Source organism: Sinocyclocheilus rhinocerous, unplaced genomic scaffold (assembly GCF_001515625.1).
Source record: "Sinocyclocheilus rhinocerous isolate Xijiao unplaced genomic scaffold, SAMN03320098_v1.1 scaffold792, whole genome shotgun sequence".
NCBI lineage: Eukaryota > Metazoa > Chordata > Actinopteri > Cypriniformes > Cyprinidae > Sinocyclocheilus > Sinocyclocheilus rhinocerous.
Genome location: NW_015626872.1, coordinates 975854 through 990880, shown reverse-complemented (window position 1 = coordinate 990880; position 15027 = coordinate 975854). Strand labels below are relative to the sequence as shown.

At 34.4% G+C, this 15027-nt stretch overlaps 2 protein-coding genes across 2 annotated transcripts in view; both read left to right on the top strand.

The window, feature by feature from the left end:
- Positions 1–7869, top strand: part of radil2b (Ras association and DIL domains 2b) — a 25175-nt gene extending 17306 nt beyond the window's left edge. Inside the window, exons 9-14 of the mRNA XM_016527865.1 lie at positions 1951–2092; positions 2195–2367; positions 3559–3859; positions 3967–4064; positions 7252–7391; positions 7560–7869. Of these exons, the coding sequence (XP_016383351.1) occupies positions 1951–2092; positions 2195–2367; positions 3559–3859; positions 3967–4064; positions 7252–7391; positions 7560–7659 (954 nt within the window). The 3' untranslated portion in view covers positions 7660–7869. The remainder of the gene's footprint in view (positions 1–1950; positions 2093–2194; positions 2368–3558; positions 3860–3966; positions 4065–7251; positions 7392–7559) is intronic.
- A 1826-nt stretch (positions 7870–9695) lies between these two features.
- Positions 9696–14790, top strand: sult2st2 (sulfotransferase family 2, cytosolic sulfotransferase 2). Its single transcript, XM_016528152.1, has 6 exons — positions 9696–9979; positions 11713–11924; positions 12002–12128; positions 12642–12736; positions 13619–13799; positions 14533–14790. Exons 1-6 carry the CDS (start codon positions 9841–9843, stop codon positions 14640–14642), a joined length of 864 nt encoding a protein of 287 aa, XP_016383638.1. The 5' UTR covers positions 9696–9840; the 3' UTR covers positions 14643–14790.
- Positions 14791–15027: the final 237 nt, after the last annotated feature.

The window sequence follows — 15027 nt, the reverse complement described above, 5'->3', positions numbered from 1 at the left end:
ATATATATATATATATATATATACATACATACATATAATTTATAAATTAAAAAATATATATATATATATTAAAAACAAAATGTATTATTTAAAATTTATTATTTAAGATTTTAAATATATTTTGTTATATATTTTTTTAATATACATTCACATAGAAAATATTTTGTTTCACTGAAGACCTTCTTAAGATAACAATTGCATTAACCACTTAAATATATTTACATATTTAAAATTGTGTGTGTATATATATATACTGTATATATATATGAAACATTAAACTAAATACATAAAAAAATATATTATGATTTTTTTTAATGTAGGCAGTAGTAAGTTAGATGAAATGGATGTGTAAAAGTGTAGATATAGTGAAAGAGAGGACATTTATTTCCATTAATTTTTAAAGCATAGCTGTTTGTCCGCACCATTCTGATCGTTCCTGTTTTATTACACACGCATTCCTCTCTCATCACAATCTCTTCAGACAGCAAGAGTTAGTGTGGAGCTCAGAAATAATTAACAGGAAGTATTACTCATTAAAGGATAAAGCTTCACGAACACAAAGACTCTCTCATGGTCATAGATGAAGATGCTGGATGAGCCCCGTCTGTAAATGATCCTGACGGGACGTCCCACTAAAGACACACTAACTATAGCCTCATCAGCTCTTTTCACTCATCACAGTTCAGAAATTAGGATCAGGTTTATCCCACCTCAGTTATCATTTCAATGTTGTTAGTATTAAAATACTGGTTTTTATTTTCGATGACAGTACAACCAAAAAAATTTAAAAATCTACATATTTTACAGTCATTAGAATATTTTTATCATAAAATCTGTTGTATTATTTGATATTTAACTATGATATATCAAGTCTTATTTGTGATAAAGTGGGTTTTATATGCAGAAAATAATTTATATATTAATATCATATCATATTATATTAAAAATAAAATTGAAACCATAAAAAAACATTTTCGATACTTGAAATAAAATATAAAAACACTTTCAGCTAGCCAAAAATGAATGGATAATATATACTGTATATATATATATATATAAGGCAAAAACACAACTATAATACTACAGTGTATATATATATATATATCATTTAAAAAAAAAATATAATACTGGAAACAAGCAAAAGAAACATTTATATATATTTAATTTAAAAAAATGATGGCACTTTAACAAAAAAAATCTACATATTTTACAGTCATTAATTAGAATATTTTTTATCATAAAATCTGTTGTATTATTTGATATTTAACTATGATATATCAAGTCTTATTTGTGATAAAGTGGGTTTTATATGCAGAAAATAATTTATATATTAATATCATATTATATTATATTAACCATAAAATTGAAACCATAAAATTTTTTTCGATACTTGAAATAAAATAAATGTAAAATATAAAACTAAAATAAAATATAAAAACTCTTTCAGCTAGCCAAAAATGAATGGATATATATATATATATATATATACGGCAAAAACACAACTATAATACTACAGTGTGTGTGTGTATATATATATATCATTTAAAAAATATATATAATACTGCAAACAAGCAAAAGAAACATTTATATATATTTAATGATGGCACTTTAACAAAAAAAAGTCTTGTATTTTATGTATTTTACAGTCATTAATTGGAATAAACTTGTCTTTGACCCACAATAACATCATAATGTCCTTTGTATTATTTAATAACTATGACATATCAAGTCTCATTTGTGATAAAGTGGTGCATTATATGCATAAAATCATGCTTTTCTGTAACTTCATATCTTAATTCTCACAAAAGAATAATAAGAGATGCTCTAGTAAAATGCACTGTATTCACTATTACGTAGCTGTGTTTACTGCTTGAAATCACATGATTTCTAGTATTATTCAGGCTGGGAAACAGTTCCTGTGAAGTGTGATGAGGAGGTGTTTGTGTGTAGATGTCGTGGAAGGCTCTGCGGATGGAGTTCCCGTCTCTGAACGCGGCTCAGCTCCATCACATACTGAGAGAGTACGAGCCGCGGCGCTCCTGTCCCGCAGCGTGGACGCCTTCCGGCGACGAGGACGACGCGCTCGCAACCGGTACATATTCACATGACACTTTAACAAGCCTGTAATGACATAGACAAGTGATTGTGACTGTGGAGGAGCGAACATGAACGCTAATGTTTCTGGCGTCTACAGCTGATATCCTGGAGAGCTTCGATCAGCATCCTCCTCTCATCCTCCCAGCCGACGGCTTCATACTGCAGCTGAGAAGAGCAATCAGTGAGACGCAGCTCATTACACAGCTGCACCGCTTCCAGAGATTCAGCACAGACCCAGAGGCAGCCCCACATTCCCCACAACCACCTCAGGTGCGCAGATTGATTTTTATTTTCATTAATAATATTTTATTCTGTTACACAACAAAATATTCATTTTTATTACGTTTGACCAATTAATGGCTCATTCAAAGCAGTTATTTTAGTATCACTGAGATACTATTATAGTTTTTTATTAATATTATGAATTAAGTTTTATTTTATGTTTTACCTGTTTATTTACATTTTAGTTTAGTTTAAAAGTATTAGTTCTTCTGTTGTGTGGTTTTGGAACTTTTAGTATTTTTAGTACTTTAACAAAAAAAAGTTCATCAAAGTAACACAAAGAACTTCAAAGAACACATTTTGGTTTTGGGTTTTAGGACAACTTTGATGAAAGGTTTTGATCCTCACTTCAAATGTTGACTACTGTGTATATATATATATAATTTTTTTCCCTCTAAAAATTACAAAATCACAAACAGAAGTACTAATATTTTTAAACTAAACTAAAATTTAAATAAACCTAAATCTAATTTAGTAAAACCTAAATTCAGTACTTTTAGATTTAAGTAAACAGAGAAAATATAAAATAAAATTTAATTCAAAACATTAATGTATTAATATTTAATTTCCAGTTTAGTTTTCGTACCAGAGTTATTTTAGTATTTTTGAGATACTATTATAATTTTTCGTAATATTTTAAATGATTTTTTCCTACATTTTTATTAATAAATATTTTTTCGGTTTTCATATTAATTTCAGTTAGTTATAGTAATTTTGTTGTTTTTGTCATTTTATTATTATAATTTTTTTAAAATGTCTATAGTTTTTTCTTTTATTTCAGTTTTAATTTGAGTTATTTTAGTATAATTGAGATACTTTATAGTTTTTTATTTTTATAGTTTTTGTGTTATTTTTTATTTTATGTTTTCATTAAAGTTCAAGTTTGAGTTTTTTTTGTTGTGTTTTAGTCATTTTTATTAGTTTAAATTTTTTTAGAATATATGTCGAGTTTTTATCAATTTTTAAGTTCTTTTAGTGTATGAAGGTAAACTCAATGAAAATGAAATGTTGCTTGGGCTGAAATAAAATACATTTGTTTTAATATTTTCTAATATTTGTAAATATTTTTAACATTTTCTAATTTAGTTTTTTAATTTAGAGTTGATTTAATATATTTACATTTAATTCATTTTTAGAGTAATATTTATATTTTCTTTATTATCTTTGCTGATATTACAGCTGGTCTCGGCAGTGCCGATGGAGGCCAAGCTCACTAAGATGGAGCTTCACCCCAAAGCTCATCTGGAGGTGGGTCACACAGAGATGGTGATTCCTCCCGCCGGAGCCAGTGACCTGGGCTCATGTGAAGCTCTTTTAACCAAAAAGCTTCAGAATCTTGAGCTTCAGGATAAAGATGCGGCCCGTCCGGCGCTGGACCCGTCGTGTTTACTGACCCCGCCGAACACGCCACAGAACCTGGAGCTGACGGACTCCGACACGGATTCACAGCAGCACACCTCCACAGTCAGACCGGAGGAAGGTGACGGGACGCTCTGTGCATTCTGTCTCCATCAGAGCCGTGCATGTCAGCTTTATGAACCGGAGCTGTTTAGTGACACAAGCTCGTGTGTGTGTGTGTGTTTGTAGGTGAGAGTGAGGAGAGTGAGATTAGAGAAGAAGATGTGTTTGTGCTGGAGCTGCAGAGAGCAGCGTGTGGTTTGGGTCTGATGCTGGCGGACGGAGAGGTGAGCGAATCTCTGAGATATTATGAGCTGTCAGAAATATAACGATCGGTCTGTGCAAGAAACTGAACATTATTTACAACATTATTACCTGTATTCAGGCACACGGACCAGAGTGATGTCCGGTTCACGAATGAATCATTCTTTTGAACCGGTTCTTTTTAGTGAACTAGTTGAAACAGTTCACCAAATCGGACTGAATCGTCCGAAACAGTTTGCGGCTCGAGCAGCACAGATCTCCTAGCGGTGTATCTGCTCCTGTGATGAATGAACTGATTCAGTTCGACTCGGACCGAAAACCCGACTGAGCCACTGATATGAGCATGAGTGAATGAACCCGTGAACCGTGAACGAAAGGGCCAAATGAACGTTTTATGGGTTCTCATTATTTATGTAAAAAGGTGAGCCGATGAAGATTAGTTTATTCACTTTATATAATTTAGACATGTAAAACATCCACATTTCACATCATTAGTTGGTGCTTTAATAACATGATTACGTAAACAAACTAGTGAACTGAACCAGTTAATTGAAACAAACTGTCCAAAAGAACCAGTTCACGGAAAAGAAACGTATTTCCTGGTTTGCCTGAGACTCTGAAACTTTAGTTAGTCTGTAATGTTGCTGTTTGAGCATAAAAAAAGATCTGCAAAGTTACAAAGTTCAAAGTCCACTTCAAAAGGAGATATTTTATTTAACAGAAATCACTTTTCAAAAACTACAACGAACGACTCGTTTGGACTACAATGCATATTTTCCGGGATTTGTGATATCACAAATACGAATGAGACGAGACCTGGTTGAGCTGCACTAGAGAAGGCAACGAGTGTTATCACTATGTCGGAGACATGCTAGCTTTCCCAAGGCAGACGAACTTAGAGTGGTTACAATCATCCGGGTTTAAATCGCACTCAAATTGATTTGATTTTGATGCAATATTTACCCTGAAGCTCGCAGGCGTCTATGGTAAGGGGCGTGACATTTTCCGACCAGGCGCCGAGTGCTAATCACAGCACACACTGGCCCAGCTAACCAATCACAGCACACACTGGCCCAGCTAACCAATCACAGCACACACTGGCCCAGCTAACCAATCACAGCACACACTGGCCCAGCTAACCAATCACAGCACATTTCGTATTTCAGAAGGCGGGCTTTCATTTGATACAGGAACTATTCGAGCCGTTCATGCCCGACTGGGGAGAGAGGTGTTGTAATAATGTAAAATATGTGAAAAATAATGTGTTTTTCGAACAACCTAGTATGAGAGCCAGTTCTAGTACACCCCCAAAACAAAATCAAGACTTTGTAAAAGAGCATAATAGGACCCCTTTAAAGGGATAGTTTGCCTAAAAATGAACATTTGCTGTCAATTTACTCACCCTCAGGCCATCCAAGAAGTTTGTTTTTCTTCAGTAGAACAGTAAAGAAGATTTTTAGCTGAAAGCGTGGTCTTTAGTGATTCATCAAATGCAAGTCAATGGCTACCGTCATTTTGAGAATCAAAAAGCATATACAGATGACACAAAATAACAACCCATGGCTCCTGACGATATATTAGGGTCTTATGAAGTGAAACGATCGGTCTGTGCAAGAAACTGAACATTATTTACAACATTATTACCTGTATTCAGGCACACGGACCAGAGTGATGTCCGGTTCACGAATGAATCATTCTTTTGAACCGGTTCTTTTTAGTGAACTAGTTGAAACAGTTCACCAAATCGGACTGAATCGTCCGAAACAGTTTGCGGCTCGAGCAGCACAGATCTCCTAGCGGTGTATCTGCTCCTGTGATGAATGAACTGATTCAGTTCGACTCGGACCGAAAACCCGACTGAGCCACTGATATGAGCATGAGTGAATGAACCCGTGAACCGTGAACGAAAGGGCCAAATGAACGTTTTATGGGTTCTCATTATTTATGTAAAAAGGTGAGCCGATGAAGATTAGTTTATTCACTTTATATAATTTAGACATGTAAAACATCCACATTTCACATCATTAGTTGGTGCTTTAATAACATGATTACGTAAACAAACTAGTGAACTGAACCAGTTAATTGAAACAAACTGTCCAAAAGAACCAGTTCACGGAAAAGAAACGTATTTCCTGGTTTGCCTGAGACTCTGAATACAGGTAATAATGTTGTAAATAATGTTCAGTTTCTTGCACAGACTGATCGTTTCACTTCATAAGACCACAATATATCGTCAGGAGCTACGGGTTTTCTTTTTTGTAGCCTGTATATGCTTTTTTGAACTCTTAAAGTTACGGTTGCCATTGACTTGCATTTTATGAATCACCTACGGAAGAAAAAAAGTCACCTGCATCTTGGCTGGCCTGGGAGTGAGTAATTAACAGCAAATGTTTATTTTCAATTCAATTCTGACTTCTTTTTTTCTTAGAATTGCACATTTTTATCTTGCCATTTTGAGTTTATATCTCACATTTTTTTACTTTTTCATCATAAATACAGAAGAAAGCTGGAAATATATATACAGTGGGTACGGAAAGTATTCAGACCCCCTTAAATTTTTCACTCTTTGTTATATTGCAGCCATTTGCTATATATATGATTCGTGGCAGAAATGGCCTTTCAGAGAATGTTTAAAAGCCTGTTTGAAAATTGCAATAGAAAGTTTATATGCTTGTTTATATACTTGCAATATGTGAAATTCTATAAGCAGTCAGTTTAACGTCAGTTTAGTGTGATTATTAAAAAATGAATCATGTTTTTTTTTTTAAGTTGAACTGTGTTTAACCCGACACAGCATTTTAAAAGTGCAATATAAATGCAATAACAATATACTGACTTATTAGGCCATTTATGATTGCATTCAGTCCTGTTCTCCTCTGCAAAAACTCCTTTATTTAAGTGATCTTCATTTGGGGACGTTTCCGAGCAAATATTGATATATGCAATTAATTGTGATTAATTATGTGAATTAGTTGGCATATCATGCAGTTGCTTCAATTACAGCCTTACTCTTGCAAATCATTTCCATAAAGCATGGTAACATCATCACTATTAATATTAGTTTTTTTTTTTACAGCCCAATAGCATCTCCATGTGGTTAAAAATTTAATATTTTTTTTAGATTGTATAAGAAACAAAGACGTTGTGGATATGTTTGCTGCAATACAGAATTACAAATACTTTGGAGCAATATTTCTGTGTTCTCCACAGGAAAGCCCATCGACTGTGAGTGGGATTTACATCAAATCAGTGCTTCCAGACTCTCCTGCCGCTTTATCCCAGAGGCTGAGAGCCGGCGACCGCATTCTAGCAGTGAATGGACTGAGTCTGGCGGGAGTCGACTATCAGACGTGAGGAGAATTACAGCAGAGATATAAAACGTCCTGCAGTTCCTTAAACATAAGCAGCAGGACTGACAGCTGTCTGTTGTGCATCATGCTATTTCACCAAAGCAAATGATGTTATTGATTATTGTGCATTAAGCGAACAACATTTCTTGTTCTTCTTTTACCTTGCAGTGGCCGGGATCTCATTCAGATGTCAGGAGAAAGGCCTCGGCTGCTGGTTGCCAGATCTCACAGTGCTACGAAAGAAACGAGGACAAAACCTTCTGCATAAACCTAGTGTTTAAAAACTCTGCTTTTACCCTTAGATAGAGTGTGATGGACAAAACAACATGACAAAAACAACATCTGGTTTTATATGTACAGGTTGCTTTTTGCCATTTTTAATTGTGTGATCTTTGCATTTTATGATTAAAAAATATGGAAATGATTAGAATAATTCATGTGTATGTTATGTGCTGTCAGAACGGACTGCTTTTTAATTTATTGCGTTATGTATAAAATAAATGGTTGGCTGCAGAGTTTTAGTTTGACTAACTAAAACATTTTAAATGCTATGCCATTCGTTTCTCATGATAAATTCAGAGATCGTTTTATACAGCCCTTTATTTATACATGCATAAAACAGTCCACATAGAAAACATAAAACATGCAATATATGCTGACAGCAGCACCGTTGGAAACAAAAGTTTATGTTTTTGAAAGAAGTCTCTTCTGCTCACCAAGGCTGCATTTATTTGGTCAGAAATAAAGTAAATATGTGACCCTGGACCACAAAACCAGTCATAAGAAATCATATATAAATGCGACTTAACACTGCTTTTGTGCTCCAGGGTCACATATTATGAAATATGATTACAATTTAAAATAGCTGTTTTCTCTGTGAATATATTGTGATCAAAACTGAATTTTCAGCATCATTACTCCAGTGTCACATGATCCTACAGAAATCATCCTAATATGCTGCTCAAGAAACATTTGTCAAAAAAGTCTGTGACTAAACTATACTTTGTGAATAATTTGATATATTATATAGAAGATTTTTGCAGCGAACAGCTAAGAAAACAACTGTGTGCACACTACAGCACGGGAATAAGTATCAGGAACATGACATTATTGCACAAATTGATACAAATGATTATGACATTCATTTGATTCCTTTACAACTTGACGAAAAGTTAGTTGCGAAAGAGCCCGTTTACGATTTTGTGATTGCACACGAAGGTCCAGCGCGAGAAGGAGGACTATATTTCACTTGAGTTCTCGCGGTATTACAGAATCTACACCAGGGGCAAGTTCAAGCTCAAACCGGTGCGCAACGTTTTGCTACGGTTTCCGGGTTGAACGACATGTTTCTTGTCTGGTGGGTGTGTCAAAAATGTCAGCCCAATCAGCAGCAGCTATAGTGATGGGAAGTTCGGATCATTTTACCGACTCGGACATTTGATGTTACTTCCCTAATATGTCTACTACTTATGCAAACGTTGATCACACTACAAACAATACAAAATAGAGCATAGAGAAATTAGTTAATTTGCAAGCTTCCTTACAAACGGATGCATAGTTATTATTATTATTATTTACTGTTACAGTTACGTGATGCGTTTCTGGTCTCAAACTGTAGCTTTTTACTTCTTACAGTTTATAAATGTGTGAATTTCTGTCATGATGGTTCTTTTCCATAACACTGAATGTTGTAACAAAGATAATAAAGAGCTGGTTATTATTATTAAGTCTCTTTTCCGGCTCAAGCTTATGGGGCTGTCACGTGATGAACGAACGACTCGAAACAGGTGAACTACTTGACTAATTCCAGTACAGAACCTATAGGATGTTGCGCATGCGCGACCGAACGAATCCCTCCCCGAGACGACTCGTTCTTCCCGAGTCACATTAAAGATTCGTTCAAAATGAACGAATCGTTCAAGAACGACCCATCACTAGCAGCAGCAGCATGTATTTAAACCTCGCCGGTATTAAAGAGGCAGCTCGCACAATGTAATTAACATCAAAATAAATTCACAAGAGCAAGTATATTGTTTGCACATGTTTATTTACATTAAAGGCAAAATAGCTGAAATAATAAGAGCACAAGTATAGATCTGGAACTTCTTTAAGTCTGTCTAAATATCATTTAGTAATTGCAATGTCTTCTGGTCCATATCCTTTTCCTTAGGAAGGTGTGCTAGACACTGATTAATGTAACATAAAAATATTATACATATTTATATATTTTGCTATTGCATTGTGGAGTGACACTTTTAATAAACTTTTCTATACTCCTCCGATTAGAATGGCCTTCTCAGCTGCCATAGTTGCAACTCTTGCGTCATCAGAACAGTGTTCAGCGCACCACCGTTTCCGTTTAAAACACGTTTTGCACTGTTTTGTCGGAGCTGAACGCAGCCCAGCTGTGAGTTTTAGTTCGCTGTTTAATTGTGCTGTGCTTCAGAAAATGACGGAGGCTGAGCTGTACTCGGTGTATAAAGGTGTGCACGTGCCGACGCATTTACATCCTCCAGAAAGTCTGAAATACTGTGAAGAGTTCACTTTCCGTCCAGACGACATCCTCATCATCACTTACCCCAAATCCGGTGAGTCTCGACAGGTTTGTGCATTCAGTGATGCAGATTATTGTAAAAGAATAACTCAGCAGATAGTAGCATAAACATGCAATTTGTGTAGTTCGTTAACCTTGCAGCTGTTTAACATTGGAGCCACTACATCAAAAAAACCAAAAACGCTTTACAATTAGTTGCATTAACCAGTTAACTAATGATAAACAATGCATTTGTTACAGTATCTGTAAGTCTGTTAACATTACATGCAGGTAAACAAATTAAATATTTATATTTTGAGTGTTCAAGTGTTTTGTTTTTATTTTAAAATAATTTATTTTTATTTTATTTTTTTGTGATTGAAATAATTATTAGCTTTTTATCATGTTAAAACCACTGCTGTTTGGGAAAAAGTGGGGTAATGTTTAATGCATTTCATGATGTTGACATCAAAAATATCAATGTGGTGCATTTAACGGTACGTTTAAAATAAGTTAGGTAAAACTTAATCTAAAGTCATCTAAAAAGTAGTCAGAATAGATTACCTAAAATGAGTAACCTACATTACTAACTACAGTTTTCATCATGTAATCAGTAACGGACTACAATTTGTAAGTAATCTACCCAGCAGGCCAGCACTGTAAATTAAAAATCTTTCTACTACAAAATTGTATGTTTAATTAAATGTGTTGCTTGCAGTTTCTTTGTAATTATTTGTGAAATTAACTATTTTCTTAGTGAAACTTGTTTCTACACCAACATGCAATTTAGAAATGGCTGAAATGAACGCTTAATGCTTTAGAAATATTCTTCATTAACTAATTCAGTTAACTAATATGAACAAATGGAACCGTATTTGTAAACTTTCTACACTGTAAAAAATGATTGTGATTTTAACAGTAAAAGACTGTAAAAATGCTACAGTAAAAACGTTAACAGTAAGTTGCCATACTATATTCGGTGAATAAATGTAATTACATTTAATGTAATTTTACAATAAAATACTGTTAAAAATATGGTTTTTGGAAGTGAAAAAGAAAAAGTCATTGTATAATTTACAGTGACAAACCGTAAATTGACACTCCCAGAATTCCCTGCATGAAGCATCATATTTGATGTTTTTTTTGTTGAAATAACATGTTTTTTCTTATCAGTAACACTTCAGTATGTTGGTTTATTAACATTACATCAGTTAATGAAATACGGTATTTTAATGTGAATTTAAGTCAGTAAAACCTAAAATGTTGCTACCATATTTTTTACGGTGAAGTTCTGGCAACCACAGCTTGCCGGTATTTTACCGTAAATGTCACAGATTTTTTTTACAGTGTAGATTTGAGTGTAAAAATACAATGTTATTCTGGAAGAAACTATGATTACCATCAAAGTTGACTCAATAACTGAAAGTTACTCTAACAAAACTATTGCTTGCAGAAAATGCAGTTGGGTTTTACGTTTAAGCTCAAATGAATGCAGAAAGACAATCTTTATACTCCAGAATGCTGTCTAGGTCTGTTCGCACTTCCACACTCACGTAGAAACGTGTCTGTGCATGTTATTACCTATTTAAATTAGTTCAGAGTATTATTAACTGGGCAGAAGATCATTTCATCAAGCGGGTCAGTGTCATATGAGAGTCAAAAACAACTTTAGATTTAAAAATGCATGTGCCATGTCTTAGAAATGTACTATCTGTTGGTTTTGAAACACTTTTAAGCCATATTTCTGTTTTTGAATGACAGTAATGTGAGCTGCGCTTTGCTCCACAGGCACAACATGGATGCAGGAGGTGGTTCCTCTGATCGTGAACGAGGGTGATTTGACTCCGGTGCTGACGGTGCCAAACTGGGACCGAGTGCCATGGCTGGAGGAACATCGGGCGATCCTGCTCAATCTGGAGCAGAGACCTTCTCCACGCATCTTTGCAACTCACTTCCATCACCACATGATGAGCGAGTCTTACTTCAAAACAAAGCCCAGGGTAAAAACCCACTGAATAAGTCACACACTGTGCGTTGTTTATTGTAGGATTATTGTGCGCTTCACTCTGTGCTTCAGGTTCTTTATGTCATGCGTAACCCGAAAGACGTGTTCACATCCTCATATCACTACTACGGAATGGCCTCATACCTGGTGAACCCAGGAACCCCAGACGAGTTCATGGAGAAGTTCCTCGATGGAAAAAGTATGGATTTCAGCTCTCTTTTACATTTTATTAGAGCAAACGTAAGCCGAAGTACAAAAGTGAGGCATGCAACATTATCTGTTCTCATGCATCGTTGTTACCAATCCAGATATCAGTTGGAATATGCAACTTTTAGCGAGATTACTGTACATATCACAAATGTGACCCTGGAGCACAAAACCAAGTCTTAAGTCGCTGGAGTATATTTGTAGCATTAGCCAAAAAATCATTTGGACAACTTTAAAGATGATTTTCTCAATATTTAGATTTTTTTGCACCCTCAGATTCCAGATTTTCAAATAGTTGTATCTCAGCCAAATATTGTACGATCCTAACAATAATAATATAACCATACATCAATGGAAAGCTTATTTATTCAGCTTTCAGATGATGTATAAATCTCAATTTAGAAAAATTGACCCTTATGACTGGTTTTGTGCTCCAGGGTCACAAATGTATTTGTTCTGTAATGGAATGATTTGAGCGTTTAAGCATGATGTCTTTTATCCACAGTCATGTTCGGTTCCTGGTTTGATCATGTGAAAAGCTGGATTAGTGCTGAAGAAAAGGAATCCATACTGTATATTTTCTATGAAGAGATGATCACTGTAAGCAGGACTGAACATGCAGCTTCAGTTCATTACTTTATTTGACCTACATCTGCAACAGAGTTCATAGCTTTCTATAACCTTGCAATAACAGTGAATAATGTAGGTAAACTAGCTGGACGTGCTCATGAACGAGACAGTTGTGCTTCCACCCTTTCATCCTGAAGTTTCCCTTGTACTGTATAAGAAATAAGAAAATCTGCATCCCCCATACACATGTTTTTTTTCCCTTAATTAATTTTGGTAACACTTTACTTAAAGCCTTTATGTATAATGCATTATAAAGGGTTATGATGCATTATAACTATTCATAATTTGCGTTGTAATACATTTTATCTTGTCGTAAATAATTATAACCGAATTTCAAATGCATAGTGTAACAATGAATTGATAAGTGTTATAATCTATTATTCATGAGATTGTACAATGCGTTATAAGGTGCATTACAAGGCATAATTAATGCATTAAAACTACTTTTATAATGCATTATACATAAAGGCTTTAATGCCATTTTTTATTGTTGCATTATTTTATTGTTGCACTTAGCCAAGATATTAAATCTCAATTAAGATTTATTACTTCTACAGTGCAAAATATAACATGTTATGAATTATTAACACGTTTTATTTGTTTCTTTGTCTTTCATTCTGTCGTTAGTTTCTCACCACAAATGATAGACTTTCTGTTCATCCACAAAACCAAAGCTTATAGTTCTGAGATGCAACATTTGTCTTTGACCTTGAGGAAAAAAATCTGTGTTTTTTTCCTACATTTGTATGTGTTAAGCTTTTGCATTTCATGTTGAGCTAGTGTAGTAAAATATTGAAATCCTTGCAAAGTGCTTCTTAGCTCCTAACATGTGATCATACCAATCTTTGCCAGGATCTGAAAGGATCTGTGGAGAAAATTGCCAAGTTTCTTGGTAAATCTCCGAGTCAAGATGTGACGGAGAAGATCGCTGACCACTGCGTCTTCAGGAACATGAAACAAAACAAAATGTCCAACTTTTCTCTGGTTCCAGAGGAATACATGGACCAGAAGAAATCTGAGTTCATGAGGAAAGGTAAACTAGACGATATGTGACCCTGGAGCACAAAAGCAGTCTTAAGTCGCTGGGGTATATTTGTAGCAATAGCCAACAATACATTGTATGGGTCAAAATTATAGATTTTTCTTTTATGCCAAAAATCATTAGGATATTAAGTAAAGATCATGTTCCATGAAGATATTTTGTAAATTCCCTACCGTAAATATATCAAAACTTAATTTTTGATTAGTAATATGCATTGCTAAGAACTTCATTTGGACAACTTTAAAGATGATTTTCTCAATATTTAGATTTTTTTGCACCCTCAGATTCCAGATTTTCAAATAGTTGTATCTCGGCCAAATATTGTCCTATCATAACAAACCATACATTAATAGAAAGCTTATTTATTCAGCTTTCAGATGTCGTATGCATCTTAATTTCGAAAAATTGACATTTGAGACTGGTTTTGTGGTCCAGGGTCACATATAATTATACAGTTAAAGTAAACTGAAGCTTCCATGCCTTGCACCATAATAGTATTATAAAAGTAGTCTGTATTACACGTGTGAACTGATTCACAAACATCGTATGGACTACTTTTATAACATAACATAGACCAAAATTGAAATCAGTCAACTTGAGGGTGTGAAATGAGCAAACAACTTTTACAGCATCGTTTACACTGTTGTTTCAATTGAATATCAGTTGATTGTATGCAGATGTGCCACATTCACTCAAGGTTACTCGTCTTGTTTTGCTCTGTCAGGAATTGCTGGTGACTGGAACAATCTGCTCACCAAGGCCCAAGAGCAGCGATTTAATGCTGTATACAAAGACAAGATGAAAGATGTGACATTCAAGTTTATGTGGGACTGAAAAAATAAACGTACTTGCTTTTAATAAGCACATTAGCCCTGCTATCACAGACAGGTCTATAACAGAATTTACCCGTTCTGTGTGTAATGTTTAAGTTACATGTTATTTTATATAACTGTCCCTTCATAGTTCATTTGCAAAAACCGATAACTCCATTTCGTTTTTTTTTTATTGCGTATTTCAAGTAATATCAATCAAACTGCAGTCGGGTTGTTTTGATTAAGTAATAATAGCTTAAACAAATACAGGTAATTTACAAAATTAAAGTTTTTTTTACATATTAAAAGTTTGTTTTATAGCAAAAGCGGATAACTCCACATTTCATGTTTTAGAGTTAAAAAACACTGGTTTAATCTTTGTAATCTCCTCAGATGACAGTGTAGAC